We start from the raw sequence: 21,800 nt of genomic DNA, 5'->3' as shown, positions 1-21,800 counted from the left end.
ACCTTCCGCAGTTGCCAACAAATCAAAATAGCCCGAGCGAATGACCCAGGTAACAATGAAACCCTAATCATCCTTATTTCTCAGCAGGTAAAGAGCAGAGAGGAGCAGCAGCAGCAGCAGACTCAGTGTGCGGTGCTCACTCTGAGATACGAGGAAAAAAAATAAACAGACACACAAAATTAAAAAAAAAAAAAAAAAACAACATACGAGCGCCCATCAAAACCACACTCACTGGCAGCCTACAGTAAATCATCTATCTATCTTTACTCCAAGCTTTTCTTCCTCAGCTCAGCAAACTATGGTAGAACACCAACTTAATGTTAGGTTAAAAGGCAAGAAAACCAATGGGTAACGGGGAAAAAACCGGTGAACAAAGTAAGTTTGTAACATGAATAAAAAAATTTAACAAGGAAAAAAAAAACGAGGGAATCATATAAGTACATGGGGTGTTAGAAAAAACAACACACCAATTGAAAACTTCGCGGTTAACATACAAACGCACGCACATGCTTGAATGGGTGTGGTTAAGTGGGAGGGAGGAGCCTGACGTGAATGGAGGGTAGGGAGGGGGGGGGGGAGATTTGTTAGAGGGACTGGTTTAGGGGAATAGAAAATATTCTAAAACAAAATTATGATTTACAAAAAATTTATTCAAAAAGATCTGCGATAATAAAGAAGGGGGGGGGGGTTAACAGGGGGCAAGAGAAAACAGTAAAGGGGAAGGGGAGGGAGGGGGTTCAACCAAAGCAAGCGAAGATGAAAGATGTAAAATTGAGGTCATACTCTTTATCAATTCATCGATGGACCCAAAAGAAAAATAATCATATACACAAAGCAGCGTATTGTCCTGTAACACGAAATATCCGAAGAGAAATAGATCGAGTTTTAGGCAAAACAATTAGTGTGAATATATACATATATCAATATGTATATATAGACAATCACATAAAGAGAGAGAGAGAGAGAGAGAGAGAGAGAGAGAGAGAGAGAGAGAGAGAGAGAGAGAGAGAGAGAGAGAGAGAGAGGGGATATTATTGGTTACAATTAAAAACTTCAAAACAAGGTGTTAAAAAACATCATCTTATAAAGCAGCAACACAAATTAAAAGCAAAGATCATTTATATCCAAAAATAAAAATAAAACAGTTCTGGAGATTTTCAAACTTCCAAAACAAGGTAAAGGCCAAAATAATAATAATGAATAAAGAAATCGATAAAAAAAAAGAAAAACCGAAAACAGCATAAAAAAAGAAATTAAAAACTAAAAAATTAAACCAATAACTCACCAACTCACCTGCGTGCAAAATAATGGAGCAGATTATAAGTTCACTTAGCAAAAATAATGGGTTACGATGAAGGTTTGGAAGGAAGTGGGATTTCCTCTCCGGCCGCTTCCTCTACACCCTCCTCCTAGAAGAGATATTGGGTATACCTGTCACCAAGGGCTGCTGCCTCCTGTGCCGTCTGCTAAGCCCCCTCTCCTCCTGAATTTCTTACCCCTCCCCGACCAGCTATCCACCTTCCCAACACACTCTTTGTCTACATCACCCCCCCCCCCCCTTGATTGATTCATTGGCAAGATGGTCCGGTGCTCAGTCTTCGGTGACCCTAATGTATGTGGCCCTCGAGGGCCAAGATACGCACCGGGGACTACAAATGCTAATCTTTAAAAACTATGTGCATCACACTGGCGCTACATAATAGAATTCATTTGGAAATATACACTTCCTACTGCCTGTTCTACGCGACTCTTAACTCTATTCCTACTTTTCAGAAATGACCAGAGTAGATGACAAATATTGTAATCGAATAATCAATTTTCTCTTCAAACATGCGTCGCCCAGACAGTCGTACATATTTCAAAGGGAACATTTAAAAAATGGTACAACAAAGTAATAAACAGAAAACATGATCTCTTCTTTTCCATCTAAAATAAAACAGCAGACAGCGTTTAGAAGCACATTCACGTCTAATATTAATAAACATTTCAACTCTCCTCTCACCATAATTCAGAAACAGCAATCATTCGGAATGTTCAGAACCAATCGTGGAAAGGGCATACTTCCATGTTCCTCCCACAAGTACCTCCATCCATACAAAAGTCGACGCTTTTACACTTGGCAATAATCCCATCCGAAGACTAAGAGATATTGATTCATATTACGGTTACACATTTCAGAGCTCAGCAGAGGACTAAATAATTTTCTTTTATTTGAAACCATTATCTCATGCATATGGATCAATACGAGTCCATAAGCAATACACGCAGTACTCAACGTTCCTGATACTTTATTGTCAATTTCCGTTATATCTATGAATATGTATCCTTCAAAACGACACGCCAAGAACTGGCTATTTCAGAAATTGTATAAAAAATCCTCGCTAAAGTGGCAACTGCACAGAGACCGATATGTACACCCTAACTACGTCTATTTACTTTAAAGAAAGGTTTTATGAATTATAACCTATATTCGCAGAGGAGTGAATGAGTATACTGGCTGAGACTCCAATCAATAATTTACCTGAATAATAAGAGAGAGAGAGAGAGAGAGAGAGAGAGAGAGAGAGAGAGAGAGAGAGAGAGAGAGAGAGAGAGAGAGAGAGAGAGAGAGAGAGAGAGAGAGATGCAAAGGATGGCGATAAACATTTTACTGTCGAAGTTGAAAGAGAGAAAAGAGATGGAGATTGATAGACACACTACATCTTGTTGAAGTTGACCGAGAGAAAGAAAGATATAGCGATTTATCTAGATATTCCAATTCTTTGAAGTTTGAGAGAGAGAGAGAGAGAGAGAGAGAGAGAGAGAGAGAGAGAGAGAGAGAGAGAGAGAGAGAGAGAGAGAGAATCATTATATAATCCTTACAAAACCAAAATAAATATAAAAAAACATCATCCCTCTTTCTATAATATTATTAATTATGAAAAAAAAAAACGAAAAGAAACTTGAGTTAAGAGATCTAAGAGATCCTGCTCTAAACTGAAAGGAAAGCAAAAACAATATGCATTTACAATTAATCCACAACTCGAGGAGTAAAGAAGAAAAAGAGAAACAAATAAACATATACACAATAACAGCGGCAGAAGGGTAAGATTGTGTACAGATAAACATCAAATAATAAAGACTACATAAAGACACCACTAAATCAGACTGACACTTTCGAGTATCAACATCAACATCACGAGAGATATCTAAATTTTGATTTTAAGTATTTACACGAACATACAGGATTACTTGTGATACTCATTCACTCCTACCTACGACCTGCCACTAGGTCACTAAATGCATTTCAAGGTATTTGATAATATTCTTCCCGTCCAATCCTCGTGTTTTGTCTCATACACGGTAGAAAAATATTCATGAATTCAATTGGTCAAAAAAGAATAAATCATGCTGACTCAAGACATCATTTTGGTTGGCCTAACCAACGAAACATGGGAGATCACGGAATGAATCTGTCAATAGAGCAGATGCCTAAACTGAAGTCTCCTTGAAATAAAAACACTAAATCTCTCTTAGGAATATTTATTCAACCTGTCTTCAGAAAAAACTACTTGGGCTACAGCTACTGGCTTGAACTGTCATAAGAAAATTTTTATATCTGTAGTGAGAAAGTTAAATCCGGCTGATTTGATAATAATAATAATAAAATAAACATTCGATTCGTCTAAAGAAAAATGGGGAAATATTTTTAATCGAAATATCCGATTCAACTACTCTATAACAATATAAATGTCAACCTAAATCCTCTCTAATGTAGATATTCCAAGTCTAAAGAAAAATTACATCTGTACCTGCCTTTGAAAAAAATAAGCAATTCAAAGTTGCTAAAAATATGCACGTGTGAACAAAAACAAGAAATATCTCTAAAGACAAATCTAATACGTCTAAAAATGAATTAACGAATTAAATTCAAATATAATTGTCACCCAACAAAGCCCTATATCATATCTATATCCTGAAATGGAATTGCCTCAAACTCGTTAGTCCAGAAATCAATTTACTAAACAAACACACAGGTGTAATTCTAAATTGAACCAAATAAAGCAAACTCTTATCTGAAACATTTCAGGCATGATTTATTTATCTGAAACATTCAAACATCACCTACAGCCCAACATGCAACAAGATTAATTTCCTTAAAAGTAACCACTGTTCAGAGACCCCCTATAGACCCCCCTACAGGTGTGATTCTAGCATTTTAGGAAACATATGCACCTGTCAGATATTCTATAAGGCTAAACATCTAATCAATATAAACTCCATGGGTGCGAGTCTGCCGTAATTAAAAAAAAAAAAAAAAAATATACCCGACTGTAACCCCATTCAGGTGCAATTCTCACAGGAAACAAAATGCACCTGCCAATCCGGAGTTTGCCAAACAGCTGAGGAATTCTTTGAGCTTACCTTGAAGAGGAACCCATCAGATGATCTTTTTCATTCTGATTTGAATCTCCTTTAATATTCTCCCACTAAAATTTAAGGGAGGAAACAATGCAACTGCCTTAAATCAAGTCTTAATTATTTCTTTAATTATAATTATGATACAATGAAACATGATGCTACTTATAAGCAACCAACATGGCCACACATATTAGGGGAAAAAGGCAAAAAAATATCACACAGAAGAAAACGCAAAGGGAATAGTATTAACACTATCAACAGTGATAGATATCGGTCATTTGATCCAGATATAATGTATAGCGGGACATGGAACAGCGCAGCACACGAGTCAGATAAATGAAATAAAATAACAGCGCTTGCCAGTCAACAATACAGTACCACTGCCAACTGTAACGGAAGGTTCTGAAAGGTGAAATGCGAAATCTAGATATCCATCAAGGACGAGTATTTTCGTCCACAAAAATAGGCATCCCCTGGCTCAAAGGCTTGCAGGAATTACTATGTTGTTTCTTAACTTTTAATTAGAGTGATTTAAGCTGAGCTTGGTCATAGTTGGTTTCGATTTATCAAGAAAATTAAGTACCATAAAAAACCAAAATACTTAAAAACAAAGGCTAGAGTAAGTCAAATAAAGTCCTGTACAATAAGATAAAAATTTGAAATAAAAAAACATACAATCAAAACAACAAATGTAATGCAACATTTAAGAATTAGAAACTCGCCCCCCTAAAAGATAAATGCACTAAATATATTCGCAAATAATCTTAATCAATCATTTACCAAAGGAATCAAATGCAATTGAAGAATACAGACGCCTACGTTGGTCCTACCAACCTTTGAGCCAATAGGAAGATGTCTTTGATTTCAAGGCGCTGTTGATTCTCTTCCACAGGCTTACAGCTGACAGTGCTTGTGACTTACAATTAAAAAAGGATCCATAATGGCATATACATCTGTATATAAAAGGACACGCATGGCATGTAATTTGTGTATACATGAACTTATATATACATAAATGTATATACACATTGAAAAATACGTATATGCGTACACATGTGTATATGTCCGTACAACATTATAAATAGCAAATAAACAGTAAAAATAAAAAGAGGAGGAAGCAGAGAGGAACGGGACAAAACGAGAATATAAAATGGAGGAAAAGAACGACAAGATGGCGGAGAGAAGACGAAAAGAAGATGGCGGAGAGAAATTTAATTCCATGGATAAACACACCAACTTTCTTAAAAAAGGCAATTTTATGCTTCTAAAATTATTGTTTAAACAAAACACAGCCAGTTTCTTAACGCCTACTCGGGGAGGATATGTTAAGGAAACTGTTTTGGGGGTACACTGAGGGGGGAGGGGTTTAAAAGGATGCCAGAAGGGGTGGGAAGCAAGGAGGGGCAAGGTAGAGGACATTTAATGACTAACTGAAACACTTATTAATCCGAGCTGGAAATCCACCAAATCCAATTTTAATTTTTCCAAGTATTAATTTTTAGGCATAGGGACGGGGAAAGAGGGGGTGGGGGCTAATAGAAAGGAGTTATATTGGGGGAATGGGATTAAACACTGCCAAATGTTTGACGAAGGTGGAGGGATGGTGGAATGCCGTGACGTGTCAGAAATGCGGTCCGTCTTTACGGAGGGATCTAAAACTGGTCGCATTGGTTCAAAGATAAATTTAGATAAAATATCAACCTTAATGTGGCAGTGTTGCCTCTGGACAAGTAAGAATGAAAGAGAATAGACACAAACAATGGTTAGTGCACAGACAAACCCGCACACTCAACGTGCAATTAGACAAGAAAACAAACAAAGTGTACTGGTTAGTTAGTTGAAGAATAGATCAAAACTGTTATGCGAGCATATCGTGTTATATTATGTCCATGGCCACAAACTTTGACGGGTGCACCTTTGTATATCATGCAGTTATTGGGCTTTTTATTTTATTTTTTTATTTTTTTGGGTGCGTGCTGCCTCAGTCTGCCTCAAGTCACTTTCGTCATTCAGTTCAAACCCAAAAAACACCACCTACATTACCATCTTCACCGTTACCACCAAAACCACCACCACAGTCACTATAACAGGGTTATTTCTTATGCAAATATACTGCCCATAGATTGTATTCTTAATTCTTTTTTTTATCATTTTGGCATTGAAGGCTGTAGTCAATCAATGTTTTACTATTAACCCACAACTATTGAATTGAAAGAAATAACAACCAAAGTTTTAAAACGTTTCAGGTGCTGTTTGACAAATGATCAAAAACATTTAAAAGGACAAACGTGGGTCAAGACGTTTTCGAAGAAATGGTAGAAAAGATAAAAGATAAGCATAAATTAAATGAAAAAAATGCACATTCTGTATTTCATTATGCGGTAGAATGTGACTATAAACTTCAAAATTGATAGAACATCCGCAAGCTTACACAAAGGTAAAAAAATAGAAAATAAATATTTCCTTAGTTAATCGGGCAGTAGGACGGATTTTTTTTACAGGTATAACCAAAAGGAATTAATGGTCGAGAAATTAAGAAAAAAAAAAAAAATTATGAAAACGGGATCAATATTTATCGATATTGCATTTTGATTGACAAGATTGATATAAAGCAATTGTTAATATCAGTCAATCATGTAATGTCAACGTAAACAAAAATCTTGCAATTATTAAGAGCAAAACGAAAACTGAGGTTTATTGCAAACATAAAAGGAGGGAATTTCGTCATTCTAAAAAGCAGATTGCATTGTAAAAAAAAAAAAAAAAAAAAAAAAAAAATACGTGAATTTTAACAGGCTTGTGCAGAGGCGCCTGTGAAAGTTTTCACATAGTTTAGTAAGAAAAAGGCTGTAACCTGAAAAGAATTCAATCATAGCACCAAAGGATTCTCTTAAATGGCGACAAAAAAAAAAAAAAAAGATTGAAAATACGAAGAATAAGATTGACTGATCCCAAAGAATCAGCGTTGGTTTTATGTAGTATATTTCACAAGGCGAGGAATCGTCTTGGGCCTTTGGTCAATAAACATCTGTCGAGAGAATATCTATCACAACGGACATACAACGATGATCATGAATATCTATCTTTTTTTTTATCTCTCATTTTATACAATATATCATATGCAATATTAAGAGTACCATATTTCTAAGGATAAATGCGAAGTTTCGATTTTGACGGAGAGACTTTGGATCAAATCAACAAATGGGATGAAAACTGACGATTTCCAACACCCTTGGATGAAGAGATTAGGCCTTGAAGTCACCCTGGCCGTTCCATCTCTACAAGAGAGATAAAATGCTCTGACATATTCTCTTACTTTTATCGTAATCCGATCTCAGTAAACAAAGTTTGTCTTAACCTAAGAAGAGCAATAGTTTGCCCACTAGATTGTATGGAATATAAGAGTGTTTTAAAGGGTGCTGGACCAATCCTTTCAAGATTGTGTAAGTATGATCAGCCAATCAGTGAACTTTCAGTTCGTGCAGATTATCCCAGCATGGTATGAATGCACGTTATGGAACCAACAATGAGTAATGAAAGTTAAACCAAGGCAAGGAAATACTGCTTATTTCAAAGTTAACATAAAATCAAAACATTATAGCTGAGGGAAAAAAAATATCGACAATGCTTCAAAATCATTTCACATAAAAGTTCGAAACTGATCCCCTGAATTTGGAATCATATTAAGAAAGAATAGAATTCAGGTGGCGAGAACTGAAGCACGTAATATTATACGAGGGTGAAAACAGGCAAAGTTGTTAGATTTGTATAAATTAAACAAAACACTCCACGCCGTTATTAGCGGGAAAACTAAATCTAAATAAAGTAAAAACGTCCTGATTGGTTGACTAACTTAGACACGATCATTTTAGGTCTTTTTTTTTTTTCTACAGAAAGAAGCGACCATGATGTTAAACGTGCAAAAGAAGCAAGTTGAATATTAGTAGTGGAATGAAAAGCTGATGTGGAAATATCTTTTAACTACCTTTTCCACTCCCGAGGGTTCGCCTGAAATTAAAAGCAAATCATCAAAAACTATATTTTCTAACAAAATTAAATTTAGGTATTAAGCTATAAAATAATATCTGCAAATGTAAGGTAAGAATTAAAATAACAGAAATGCGTAATAATAAAAAGATTAAAACATAAGAAACAAAACTCCAGGAGGAAATGGACGATAATATGAAATCAAACTCGATTACATATATATATATATATATATATATATATATATATATAATATATATATATATATATATATATATATATATATATATATATATATATATACACGCACACACACACTTCATGTTCTTGGAATGCAAACGCCTGCAAAAGGGGAGTATTCTTTATACAAAAGTTGAAAATAGGTATGTGCATTTATAATCTTTACAGTGATAAGATTGATTGTATAATAATTTTGTTTTATAAATTTACAATAAACGATTTTTCTTTTTTATAAAAAGTGAAATAAAAAGCATAGAGCAAAGTATGTGCTACAAATATGAGAACAGTAAAATTGAAATGTCTCGTCTCTCGAGGACACTGGAAAGTAATGATCTAAAACTATAAATTCGCCTCATTATCAAAAAATCTTCTTCAAGATCAATTTCTCATGAGCGAATGAGTAAAAATAAATCAAATTAAACAAAAGAGAAGAAAATTACAAAATAAAACAGCTCGGTTTAGTGACAGCGTTTCCCCCTTTTCGAGTAACAAAAGTAAGTCTTTCAGTCCGGGCAATTGCTTTCGAAGTCTCGCAGTCGGTCGAAAAGTTTTAAAAGCTAGAGATGAATGAAGGGTGAAAGTCCGGTTTAGGAATACACATTCCGCAAAACGTTTCCTGACATGATTCTGGATCGCTTTTATTTCCGTGACTGAAGAATTCATGCAATGTTTAACTATATATTTCTCAAACTCCAACGCAGGCAGAAAACAAGACTTAATTCATCAAGTAAAGTTTATGACAATGTGCGATTCTAAAAGTCTCCAGTTTTGGAGAAATTAATGTCCAAGGTCAGACGAAACGGGACATCAAATGGATAAATATAATGAAGTAGCCAACAACTACAACCACCGAAATTACTTCAAATATTAACTGTTAACATGAAAAGGCCTTAAACCAACATCCAAAAAAGTATGCTGGAATAGAGTAGGGTACTAGGTGGCTTCTGTTGAAGCGTACCTAAAATAAGCAACTACTTAACACCCTTGGATTGGTTCAAACATTCAATAGAATTATTCCTAGAACAAGACGCGATTCATCAAGTAAAGTTTATGACAATGTATAATTTAAAAAATCTCCAGTTTTGGAGAAATTAATGTCCAAGGTCAGACGAAACGGGACATCAAATGGATAGATATAATGAAGTAGCCAACATCTACAACCACCGAAAATTACTTCAAATATTAACTGCTAACATGAAAAGGCCTTAAACCAACATCTAAAAAAAAGGATGCTGGAATAGAGTAGGGTACTGGATGACTTCTGTTAAAGCGGGCCTAAAATAAGCAACCACTTAACCTCCTTGGATTGGTTCAAACATTCAATAGAATTATTCCCAGAGAACATACGAAAGGCTTCACCACAAGAAGAACCCAATATGATTACAAACTTCAGACCCATCTATGGTTAATACAAGAAAAGTACAGAGTACAAGGTCACAAAAATCAGTAGAGTTTTTATGGCAAATGGACAACTCCATGTTCCAACTGCTTTTAAAAGACTTTTATATCTGTATGGGTTTACCGATCAGCATAACAGGCTAGCTTTGGAATCCAGTCTATATTCAGTGACTCCAAGTTAATACCGGTACCAGAAGTCTACCCACATTTCACATAATGTACTTCACTAGCTTTTAGAAATATTAGCCACAAGTGAGGTGAGCGAGTTTCATGGACCAATTACCATCGTGTCATATCATTAAACACTTCAATTTTAATTTCAGTCCATTCAAAATACTGTGGCGACAAAAATATGGACTTAACATAACATGGAACTGGCAAGGTTCAAAAGCTTAAGGTGAAACTGAACTCATGTGAAACTATAATACAACCCTGTGGACACACAGAGCTACTTTCTACGAAATTTGCGACAAAATAGTTTTCCAGAGTTGTTGAAAACTTGATTTATAATACTTTACAAAAATAACCAGAAGCTATAAATTTGCTTCATTATAGTCATTTTGCATACAGGAAACAGTGAGGTAGTTCTGAAGCTCTTGTAGCTCTGCACTACTTACATCCTAGAAAAGAGTTATGTATGACTTATTTGAAGTGATTTATCCGGGTAATCGTTCGGCTTTTATACCCAATCATCGGAACATAATGCATGGAGGCTGCATACATTAGGTCATTTGCTTATACTGTGGTAATTTGTGGGGGAGAAGTTTGAGCCTGCTTACAGCCCCATAGCTTTTATTAGTGTCCAAACTATCACTGTTCTTGTTAACTAGGGAGAGGCAGTTTGGGAAGCTTTTCAGACTATGTGTTGAGTCCTCAGCATTCATTGTCTGACCATTCCTGTTTCTAACTTGGATGAAAGGGGGACTTAGGCACAGATTAAGTTTAAATAAGGTTGGGCTTTATGACAGTTTGTAACAAAAGCAATGACTTCGTCCCTTGTCCCTACCGCTCACGTAGAAGCTTCAAAGGGATTTACAATACATAATTCTTGTTAAAGGTGTTCATTGTAAGCCTAAACCTATCTTGTTTGCTGTTCCTCTTACTAGGGTTTTGAAGCATTGTTGCTCATACTTCCTACTAGTAACGTTACAGTTTGTTGCAAAAGTAACTTAGTAAAGTATGTAGATGATGTAACTTATCAGGGTGTATTTGCCCACTGAAATATGGGATATAGCTTTGAGAACCTAAAAAAGGGTAAACTGTCGTCAGTGCCGTATGAGGTTGAACTTAGATTATGGCGACAGATTAGGTTACCTAGTGAAAAACACTTTCCCTGATTTGTAATGTCGCCAGAAAACTAACAAATCTTCTACAGCATTCTACATATATAGGGATGATGTTATAAAATGCTACATGCTGTAATGCTTTTCACGTACCATCTCAGAAACACAGTTCTTATACATGGATGTCAACAGCTTACAGGGATCTTTAACTTTGACACCACATTACTCAAATCGTTTTTTTCTTTTTTTTTTATTAAAAACAGATACAATTATGTTTAATACATATGTCTTGGCCATCATCCATATACTGGTTAAACGGTATCAATAGCGACAACTGCCAAAATGTTATGTTGCTACACTGCTTCGTACTAGAAGTATTTCCTTCTTTACATTGACACTACAATGCTCCTCCATAATATCAATATTGATCCTCGATAACCTTTGAAGCACCATGCATCACTGCCTTAGTTTTCCTGTAGTAAATTTGCTTATTCATTCATTATTTTGTCTGCAATCTTCTTAATTTTCACACACAAGACTTTTATTCTATGGTACCTTACTCCATAAAGCTGGAATCACATTACAAATTTCTTACTCGAGATTTTGCCCAACAAGAAGCCGATGCTCACGAGCGAAAGTGATGCAGAGTCACACAGATGATCTCGTGGTTCAAGGAGCATTAGGAAAAAGTGTAAACAAAACTGATCAGCTGACATCATTATGGCACCAAAAGATTTTTGGACTGTTGCAGTAATGTGCATTCTCGGAATATTACGGGAATTGAAGAGCAACAGAAACGTTTGTAGGTTCGAGAGCTGCTATGGAGAAGAGAAGCCAAAAGTATCTTTGACAGCCTATGTTTGAGGTTGGAGGATGGTTCTGCCTTCTACAACTAGCACAGGATGAACACAGATTTTTATTATCTCTTGAGGCTTGTTGAACCAAAGATTACTAAGCAAGAGCACGTCCTATCTGCAGCAGCCATCTTGTTTGTTTACATCTGAAGTCATGCTCGTGGTTGTGCGCTTTTTGCTTCCCGACTGTTGAGCAACAAGCTCCCGGTTTTCCATTTTCGGCAGCAACGGCTTGCTGGTGACGAAAAAAAACCTAGTGTGATTCCAGCTTAAGTTAATGGCATCTTAAATCTGTTTCAGTTGAAAAATTTTAAAGTTTGGACAATAGTAAAAATTGATAACAATAATAAAAAGCGTTCAACTTACATTTGAATCAAACTCAAGACTTTTCAGATGAAAGGCAAGGCTGCTACTAACTATGTTAACAAAAGCCATTAAAGAAATTGGAACTTTTAATGAGTTAAATTCCATTGATAAAAATGAAATGAATAAGCTCTATCAATCCCTGTGAACATATCTAAGAACTAACCAATCAACCAACTGGCTAGTATAATAAAATGTATAGGCCAATTTGTGGTGAACAGACAAACATCACAAATTTTAAGTAATTTGTATTTTTCCTAACAGTACTTACCTCGAACTACTTTCTTAGGAGTATCTGGGATCTCCTCCCAACCGACCAGAGTTTTGTGTAGTTTACCCTATACCCATTTTCTATGAGGGGTAACCTCAGACGGAGTGATACGCGCCCTGAGGCTAACCCTGGGTCAGAGAGCATGCTTGCTCAGGTCTCGACCTCCAGTAAGTTCTCTGGTCGCATCGCGACATCATCTCGCCGCTCTCCTTAATCCCAGTGTGACTCTTTGTGTCCCCAACCCCTATGTGTCTCACGCGGTTCCTTTGTGCTTTTCCCTTTGCTTTCCCTGTGCGTTCTTGTGTCTCGTAGTGCTTCCTACTGCATTATGGAGCATCCCCGCCGTTGTCCTGGGCCTATGGCCGGTAAATCGTGTGGAGAGTTTCTATTGAAACCTGAAGTAGACCCGCACTCCTTGTGTTCGTCGTGTAAGGGCAGTGTGTTCCCCTACCGCCACGTGTCCGGAGTGCGTGTCCTGGAACGAGGTGCAGTGGGTGCGTTACGGCACCAAAAAGAAGAAGGCGACGAAGAAGTCGCCTAAGAAGCCGAGCATCGCTTCTCCCCTTGCTTTGCCGGGCATGTCATAGGACCAAGCTTCCCTGCCACCCTCCCCTACCCAGAGTAGGGGACGAGGTAAGTCCGTTGCGGGGAAGAGGCCCGTGGCCCTTCCCCAGGAGTCTGATCTGCAAGATAGTGGGGTTGTGGCGTCTTTCCAGGCAAGTGTGGGGCCTGAGGGAGGGTAGGGAGTGTGTGTGGGGGACGGAGTCCTGGTGCAAGCAGGGCACATCTCCTCTGATGACCCTATGTGGGGGAAAAATGTCCCTAATTCTTCTCCAGCCTCTTGGGCTTGTTTTTCAGGAACTTCTGCAGCCGAAGGTACCGCTGAGAAGGAACACTCGCCGACATCAGACCCCCTCGCGTGGGTACCCCCGAAGATGCCCTTCAGGTCCCCGCTGAGAATGGAAGAGGGCTTCGGTTCCTGGTCCCCCACTGAAGAGCGTCTGCGCTCCCCTCCAGCGCCATCTGCTACGTTTCCGGACGTCTTCTTACAGGCCCCGCCGTCGGTCGAGCGTCGAGGGAACCCTCTTACGTCTTCGCGTGAGTCGGGGCCGCCTAAACGGGCCTAGAAGTCATCGGGTTCGTCAGTCGAGGCTTTTTCCTGCTCCAGAGGAAAGACAGAAGACATCGAAAGAAGTCCCGCAGGAGGCACTCCCGTTCGCGCTCCAGCTCCAGGTCTCTCCACGGGAGAAGACGTTCCGGATCCCCCAGAAGAAAATGGAGGAGAAGTGGCTCCCCAGACGAGGAGTGAGTTGTTATACCTCGCAGCAGACTGTTGGAGTTGGCAGCGGTTCCAGGCTCTTCAGGTTGGTTCCAGGCTCTTCAGGTTGGCGCCCTAGAGCCCATTCTCCAGAAAGATACTCGTCCAGTAGCAGATTCGACCGACGGAAGGAGTCGTCGTTCCAGGTCCCAGCAGATAGGCATAAGTCCGCGAAGGTTCCGGCTCCCTCCGCCCAGCGGAGAGAGTTGCCCCTTCGGTCTGGCAGCCGCGTCCAGACCTCCAAGACATCCCTGGGCCGATAAATCGGAGACCTTTACATAGACTATAAAACACTACCTCCATTAAACACGATAGGTTCACTCATCACAAAATTTCCTTTCAATTTATGACATGTAAAGTATTATCCCATAGACAACTGCAATAATACAAAAAAGCTATAACTTCTCTAGCACTCAAATTAATTCAAGTTCAAAGTTCTAATTGTTTGTATTGAATTCATAAAATGGGAGTTATACAATAATCCAATTGGATGGGTTCAAACTCAAATACCTAATTATGAGGGAAAACAATAGTGAACCAATGAGTTGCAAACATATGAAGACTCATTAGGATTGTGGTAACCTATTGGAAACGTCCCCTGCCTGGCGATCTGCTGGACAGGTGTTCCAGACCCACTCAAACTCGATAGCTTTTAGTAGTGTCTCTAACCTCACCATCCTTGTGTGCTGAGGATGAGGGATTTGGGGGGCCTATAGGTCTACCTGTTGAGCCATCAGCAGCCATTACTTGGGCACTGATCATATGTATATATTGTTAGTCTCTAGAGCATTGTCACTGTCCCTAGCCTCTGCCATTCATGAGTGACCTTCAAAACTGCGAAAGAACAAGCCACTGGATCATCTAAATGGGGACATTATTCTTTAAGGCCCATTTGTGGCTAGCACATGAAAAATCTAACCACTGAAACAGTTTCATACAGCTAAAGAAACCCATCTCCAATGAATATCGCAAAATCCCAACAAAAGCATAGTGTCATAACTCTGAAAGCCCAATTTTGGTGAACTTATGGATGTCCTGAGCGCTTGAAACGAAAGATGGATTAGCACAGCACATATACCTATTACTGGTATACATAGGCAATAGACACTATTTAAAAACTAAACAAGAAAATGTATAACTGAATAAAAAAATATTTCTATTAAAGAACTCATTAGTGTTGAGTACTCTAGAATGAAAAAGCAAACTATCTGTCCATCTGGACTAGCTCAAACACCTAACAAGATCATTATGGAGTGAAAATATAAAACTATTAACCACTAAGACTATATAGATTTGTTCATTCGTATGCTAGACTACGAAAGCTAAACGCGGAGCCGTATTAAAGAGCCAGTGTCATCAGGCTTTTCGTCCTAAATAAAACACAATCTATAATACAGGATACACAAGAATATTTTTGAAATTCTATTTAAAAGAAATGTATCACATACCTCTCCAACATCTTAAAATCTTGTAATATTTATAGGCTTAAAAATTCTATTTGAGCAGAGAGGTACACCATAGGGGAGATTATATATTATTAATCCTTTTGGGATTATCAAAAATGAAAAAAAAATCTCAAAATTACTCCAAGAATATCCATAATGTAGGGGGGGGGGGGGCTTAGCATTAGGAAAATCGTTCTTGAAAACTGGCGCAAATCTATTAATCCAATCATATTTGAACAGTTTAAATGGTTAGCAAAAACATCCTACAATGGAGAGATTCACCTGGAACAAACGACCAGATTATGAACCAATATTCCTATCAAAATTCGCATACACGACTACAAACCCTTGCGAAGCACCTCTTTATTTTTCCATGAAGCAAAAAAGTATACAATTTGTGTGACAAATGACCAAATAATTATTTGAAAATTATGTAAATTAAACGAGACTTCCTTCTCAAGATGAGGCAATGTAGTTCTAATAAAAAACTCCTTATAGTGACCTGCGCTACAGAGACTGGCAAATTTTATGCAGCTTAGATTAGTAAATGTTTTCAACCATTCACATTACTGAGTTTTTAAAAAAAAATATTCTTTTTATTATCTACATTAATTCACATTAGACGCTTTTAAATACGTATATTAAAATGGCATTTAGGTTTTAGGACCAATGGCTTTTACGAACACAAGACCAGGGTTTTAATGGTGATTTTAATATATGCAAGAAAGCTGCAATGGTAACAGATAATGCGATGAGAAATAATATAATGGAAACTTTAGGAGACAAATGTTTACAAACGGCTGAAGTAATTTGAGCCGTTTAATTGTTTGTGATAAGGTGATTTTTTTTTTCATATAAGCTGAGCACTAAATTCACAATAATTTATACATGGTTGGAGCACTCTGCAGTGATATGTTACAAATGCCACAACCAAAACGAGTGAAAGTATTTAAAAAAAAAAAAAAATAAATAAAAAAAATAAGAGGAGGAAAATGGAAAACACCAAGAATAATTAGGGAATGTTTAACTCAGAATAAACTAACTTTTACACTGATCTGCTGCTTGTCAAATAAATAATTTTGTATTTTGTTTCCCTATAAATTTGGTAATATATTAAGTGAACACGAAATAATTGTTGAGAAACCAAGTGTAACCATAAGGTCTTCTTAAGGCCAAGGATGTATGTTTTTAAGCATATCTTTTTAATTTTCTATAGATATCCGCAATCAATGAACAGCTCTTCCAGGTCACCCGGCTAATTTGGGGGACAACCCCAAAACTATCTCGCTGACGAGTGACCGCTCAGATTACGGAGACCTGACGCATATGTTAATCATAACAATGTTAATAATAATTAAACAGCGAGCAAAATAGTGGCCATAACTAATCCAATTGGTCTGATACAGGTGGTTCAACATAACTTTCGAGGATGGCCCTGAGCTAGTCATTTTGGGCGTTCTTCTGCCCAAATCGGTGGTGGTCTTTACACAATGCACCTGATCTAGGTGGTTTTAATCCAGAGAGTTCCAGGATAAAAAAAATCTTCTGGTAATTCGATGATGGCTATAAACCCCGTTCGTCCAACATACTCGGTTTCAATCAGACCCAATAGCCAGCGTGAACACAGGTGAAGAAACATGTGTTTATTTTGTATAAAGATAAACACCAGTGTCACAGGATTGGGTTTTCGGTGAAACAACACGTGTGTGAGTGTACAGTTGACTGTAGATAAGAGGACCTAATGACGCAAACTCACGGTGCTGGTAATATCAAGCCGTGTTTACACAAACTATTTCTCTAATTCTAATAAATGTATGGTGGGCGAGATAAAAAAAAAAAGTTCAACAGAGGGAAAAACACACACACACACCACACTGTTCACTGGAGGGTATGGTTAGGTTACAGAATGGAAATGGGGTGGGGTACAAATATTGCAGTGGTAGTGGTGGTGGTGATTGTGGGAGGTACTAGTGGATGGGGGTTGGTGGTGAGATCTAATTATCTTTTTTTTTTCTTTTTTTTTTTTTTTGTCCGTCATGGGGCTTGTTGGAATTCGGTGCAGCACTAGCGGCCTACCTTGTTAAACATACTGAGTGGGGTGTCGGTGGCTAGATAGCGGCTACCTGGGCTTTCAGACTCCGAGTTGATGCCGAGAACCCTGGAGGCCGGGGGCGCCGCCATGTCCTAATGGAGGAGGGAGCAGGTGGAGCCAATGGATATGGGGAAAAAAACCATGGCAAGAAAGGGGAGGGGGAAGAATTGAGGGAGAGGTTTGAAGCAGCAGCGGTGGCGGAGCGCGAACAGAAGGAAGGAGCCATATAGAGGAATGTAAGGAGAAGGAGATGGAAAAGGAACGTGGTAATAAGAGGAGAGGGGAGAGGAGGAGTATTGAGGAGGGTAAAAGAACTAGAACAGGAGAAGGAAAAAGGAAATAAAAGGAGGAGGAGGATTATGGGGAAAGACAGAAGAAAGACGAAGAAAATGAAGATGGCAGAGAAGCAGCACTATTATGGATGACAATGGCCTCTTGGTCTCTCAACTTTCCAAGAGTCGAGACAATACGAGAAGCATAGAATAATGATGATGATGATAATAAACACAGGATGCCATTACCCATAAATGTTATATTTATAGGAATATATAGTCCCGAATGATGAAAAGATTTAAAGGAAGTTATGGGGGTTATTTTTATTTTTAATTCACCAGAGGGTCAAACTTGAACCATCCACGTTTCCCTTCTAAGAGGGACTTGAAATAAGTTGCCTGGTTGGTTGGAAGGACATTTAAGAAAATAAACTATTTTTTTTTTTTTACCTTTATCAATGGCATTGCAAAGAAGATGAGCAATTCTTCAGTCTTCAATGGAAAGTGATGTTGAACCATTATGATAAATAATAATTATAATAACCATTCACCCCGAAAATCAATGATGATGGAAAAGCCTGTATAGCGTTGATCACGTGATTTGTCATGAAAACGTTATAATGCTCTACGGAAAAACAGCTGCATAAGTGTGTTTAAATATGTACATCTAGCATATAAGTATATTTTCACATATATGCAAAAAAAAAAGATTTGAAGTGCTTATATATAAATATACATACAGATTGATATATGATACAATTAACAGCGGTTTATAAGCTTTTAATTCAAGTGTGAGACTATTCACAACAGTCTAGGATAAGGGTTTCAATAATTGCATCTTTCATTAGTGAGGCAAGTGCTGTAGTTGTGTGTCATATTTCAATACAATAAAATTTTTAAAACATGAAATATATACAGTATATATAATATATATATACATATATATGTTTATATGTATATAAAACATACAATTATATATATATATATATATATATATATATATATATATATATATATATATATATATATATATATATATATATATATATATATATATATATATATATATATATATATATATATATATATATATATATATATATATATAGATAGATAACCCTAGAAAGGCCATACAAGCCACAAAGCCATGATAATTACAGCAGTGGTACGTATCAGTCAAAGAGACTAATATGCAGTGCGACGATGTACATTAAGAAAAACAAACAAACAAACAAACAGTAAATAAAAATCCACCGAAACTCAACCGAAAATAAAACGTGACAATGAAGGAATGGGGATGGAGAATTTGAAAGGACAGGAAAGGATTAATCCAAGGAAATAAATTGCAATGGATAAGTGATCAAGGTGAGATAATATACCTTCCATGTATTTCAAATTCCTTTTTTTTTAAGATTCTGATATTTAACAATTTTAGACAAAAAGAGATTCACAGCCTTGGTTTAGATCTTCTAGTAATTTTAATCTTAATTAAACAGTTTTGGGACCTTGCTTGACTTTATTTTAAAAAAAATTTGGGACCGTCATGAAATACATAGAAGATTTCCCAAGATTTCTCAAAGGTTAGTCATAATTACAGTCTTCTAAGTTTCTTTTTTAAGACAGATGACTTTCAAGTCGCGTGAGAGAAATGATCTATTCATTTAAAAATAACGACTTGAATACTCACGATAGACTTAAAATAACCTCCTTGCCATAGATATCTCCATTTTGCATAAAACAAGACTAACCTTCAAGCATACAGAAATTTCTTAACTTTTTTATTTTATCGTATCAGGGGGAAATGAGAAAGTTTACACAGCAATACAGAAAAAAGGAGAAAATGTAAGTATCTTTTTTTGAAGGGATTCAATTTGATAACAGTCCAATGGAAACCTCATATTTCAGAGTCAGGTACCTAAAAAATGGAATATACTGCACTAGCAAAAGTGATAATATTAATACAATATGTAAAGATGAAAAGACTACTTGTACAATACACAGAAGTTTATAAATGAACGCACTGATATGTATAAACCCCAGCACACGTGTACATACTAGCAATATATACATAAATACATGTATATAATGTATATATACGCAAGTTATGTATGTAAATGTTGAGTTACACATATTGAAGGCGTTAACAAGAATCAGAGTAAGGGAACGATTTCAGAGCATCTTCGAAGAAAGAGCAAAATTTTGAGTATCTTTTGCATGGATCATCTAGTGCGCATGCGCCACTCCCTGGTATACGTTAAGGAACCAACATAAAGAGTACCATTCGTGAAAATTAAAATTAAACCAAATACAATTTTATGGATATTATATGGGAAAATAATTTCACAAATTATGATGTTAGATTTAACCACGATCAATACATGAAAATATATAAATAATAAGTTGCATATGATAAACACGACGAAGTAAGAAACTAAAGGGTAAAAATCATCTTGAAATGCTTATAAAATATTACAGGATTAATAGGTAATGATTAAAACCAGAAAAACAAGATTCTAGAAACCTTAAATACAAGCTTTTTTTTTTTTTTTTGTAAATAAATGAACACTGAATATGAACATATTGAAAAAAAAAAGAAAGAAAAAAAAACAAACCCAGGGAGTGGCCCCATACGTACAATATTCCATACAACTAGCTTTCAAGGGAACGTTCTGATATAAACTATACATTTGACATACAGAAAGGAGGAACATATGTATTATAAAAAAAAGATAAAAATTTTATGAAAACATATATTGGTTGGCAGAGTTTGACTGCTTTCTAGTTGCGTATATAATGTATAATACATGAACTACCCTTCACAAGAGGTCCCGTGTGGGGCACTTGAAATGTAGTGCCACAGATAATTGCCTGTTTCTGAGAATCTTTAGATTTAAAATAATCACTCTATGAACTTACATCTTCGAAAGCGTGAATACAGAAATTCCAAAACATTGTGAAATTTAATGTCAGTAATAATTAATTGTTTTGGAAACTAGTGAAAAATTAATAATTAATTTTTTTTTCTTCTTTAATTGAATAAAAGATAAACCCCAAATTCTGTATCAATTCTCGAATTCCGTGGCACTTAACCAAGCACACCACATCGAAGACCAGCTTGCAACTTTGCAGGGTGGCACATGAATGACACATAAAAAGTGGGAAAGATCACATGATAATCAAGTAGATAACCAAATTAATAGTAATAAACATGATAACCATAATAATCATATTAATAAACAGGGTACATGTGACATCAACATATTTGAAATTGGTTTATATTTATGGCTTACAGTAACGACAATAAAAAAAAAGTAGATTGAGAAGTTGAAGGATATAAAAAAAGATGGTTGGTAATCAAATGTATATATATATACTGAATAGGCATAGGTACCTTAGCGGTGCAAAAGCAACAATCAAGTTCATTGGCTGTGTCGCCCAGAGCTAGTAGGTGGCGTTCCTGTCTCTTCAAATCCTAGAAAAGGCAGAAAAATGGAGACAGAAAGGAAGAAAGAGAGAGGGCGACAGAGAGAGGGTTGTCAAGAGAGAGAAGAAACGTCAGACGAAAGGGGAGATAAAAAAATGGCAGAGAACGGTGAGGGTAGAGAGAGAGGGGAGAAAAACGAGAGGCAAGTTGAGATTTAGTGTCATAATAAAAACAGCTCCATCAACAACAAAAATAAAAAACAGCAGCAACAACATTAAGAACTTTCTCTCACAGGTTAATTTGTTTTCTTATTAGGTGCTCATGAGAACCAAAACAATCTAAAGCTATAGTGATACAAACTACGACATTTTGTATTTATAGTAAGTTTTATAATACGACAGAAATGCTGTGCGTCAAGTCTGAAATTCTAATAACAAAAAGTCTATAACCAT

At 36.6% G+C, this 21,800-nt stretch overlaps 1 protein-coding gene across 1 annotated transcript in view; it reads right to left on the bottom strand.

Annotated features, from left to right (window-relative positions):
• Shab (Shaker cognate b) overlaps positions 1-21,800 on the bottom strand; it is a 524,075-nt gene that overhangs the window by 25,335 nt on the left and 476,940 nt on the right. The window contains exons 7-8 of the mRNA XM_068393294.1: positions 21,316-21,396; positions 17,637-17,744 (exon numbers count right to left, since the gene is read on the bottom strand). Of these exons, the coding sequence (XP_068249395.1) occupies positions 17,637-17,744; positions 21,316-21,396 (189 nt within the window). The remainder of the gene's footprint in view (positions 1-17,636; positions 17,745-21,315; positions 21,397-21,800) is intronic.

This window comes from Palaemon carinicauda, chromosome 19, assembly GCF_036898095.1.
Source record: "Palaemon carinicauda isolate YSFRI2023 chromosome 19, ASM3689809v2, whole genome shotgun sequence".
Classification (NCBI taxonomy): Eukaryota; Metazoa; Arthropoda; class Malacostraca; order Decapoda; family Palaemonidae; genus Palaemon; species Palaemon carinicauda.
This window is presented reverse-complemented; position numbering and strand designations above follow the sequence as displayed.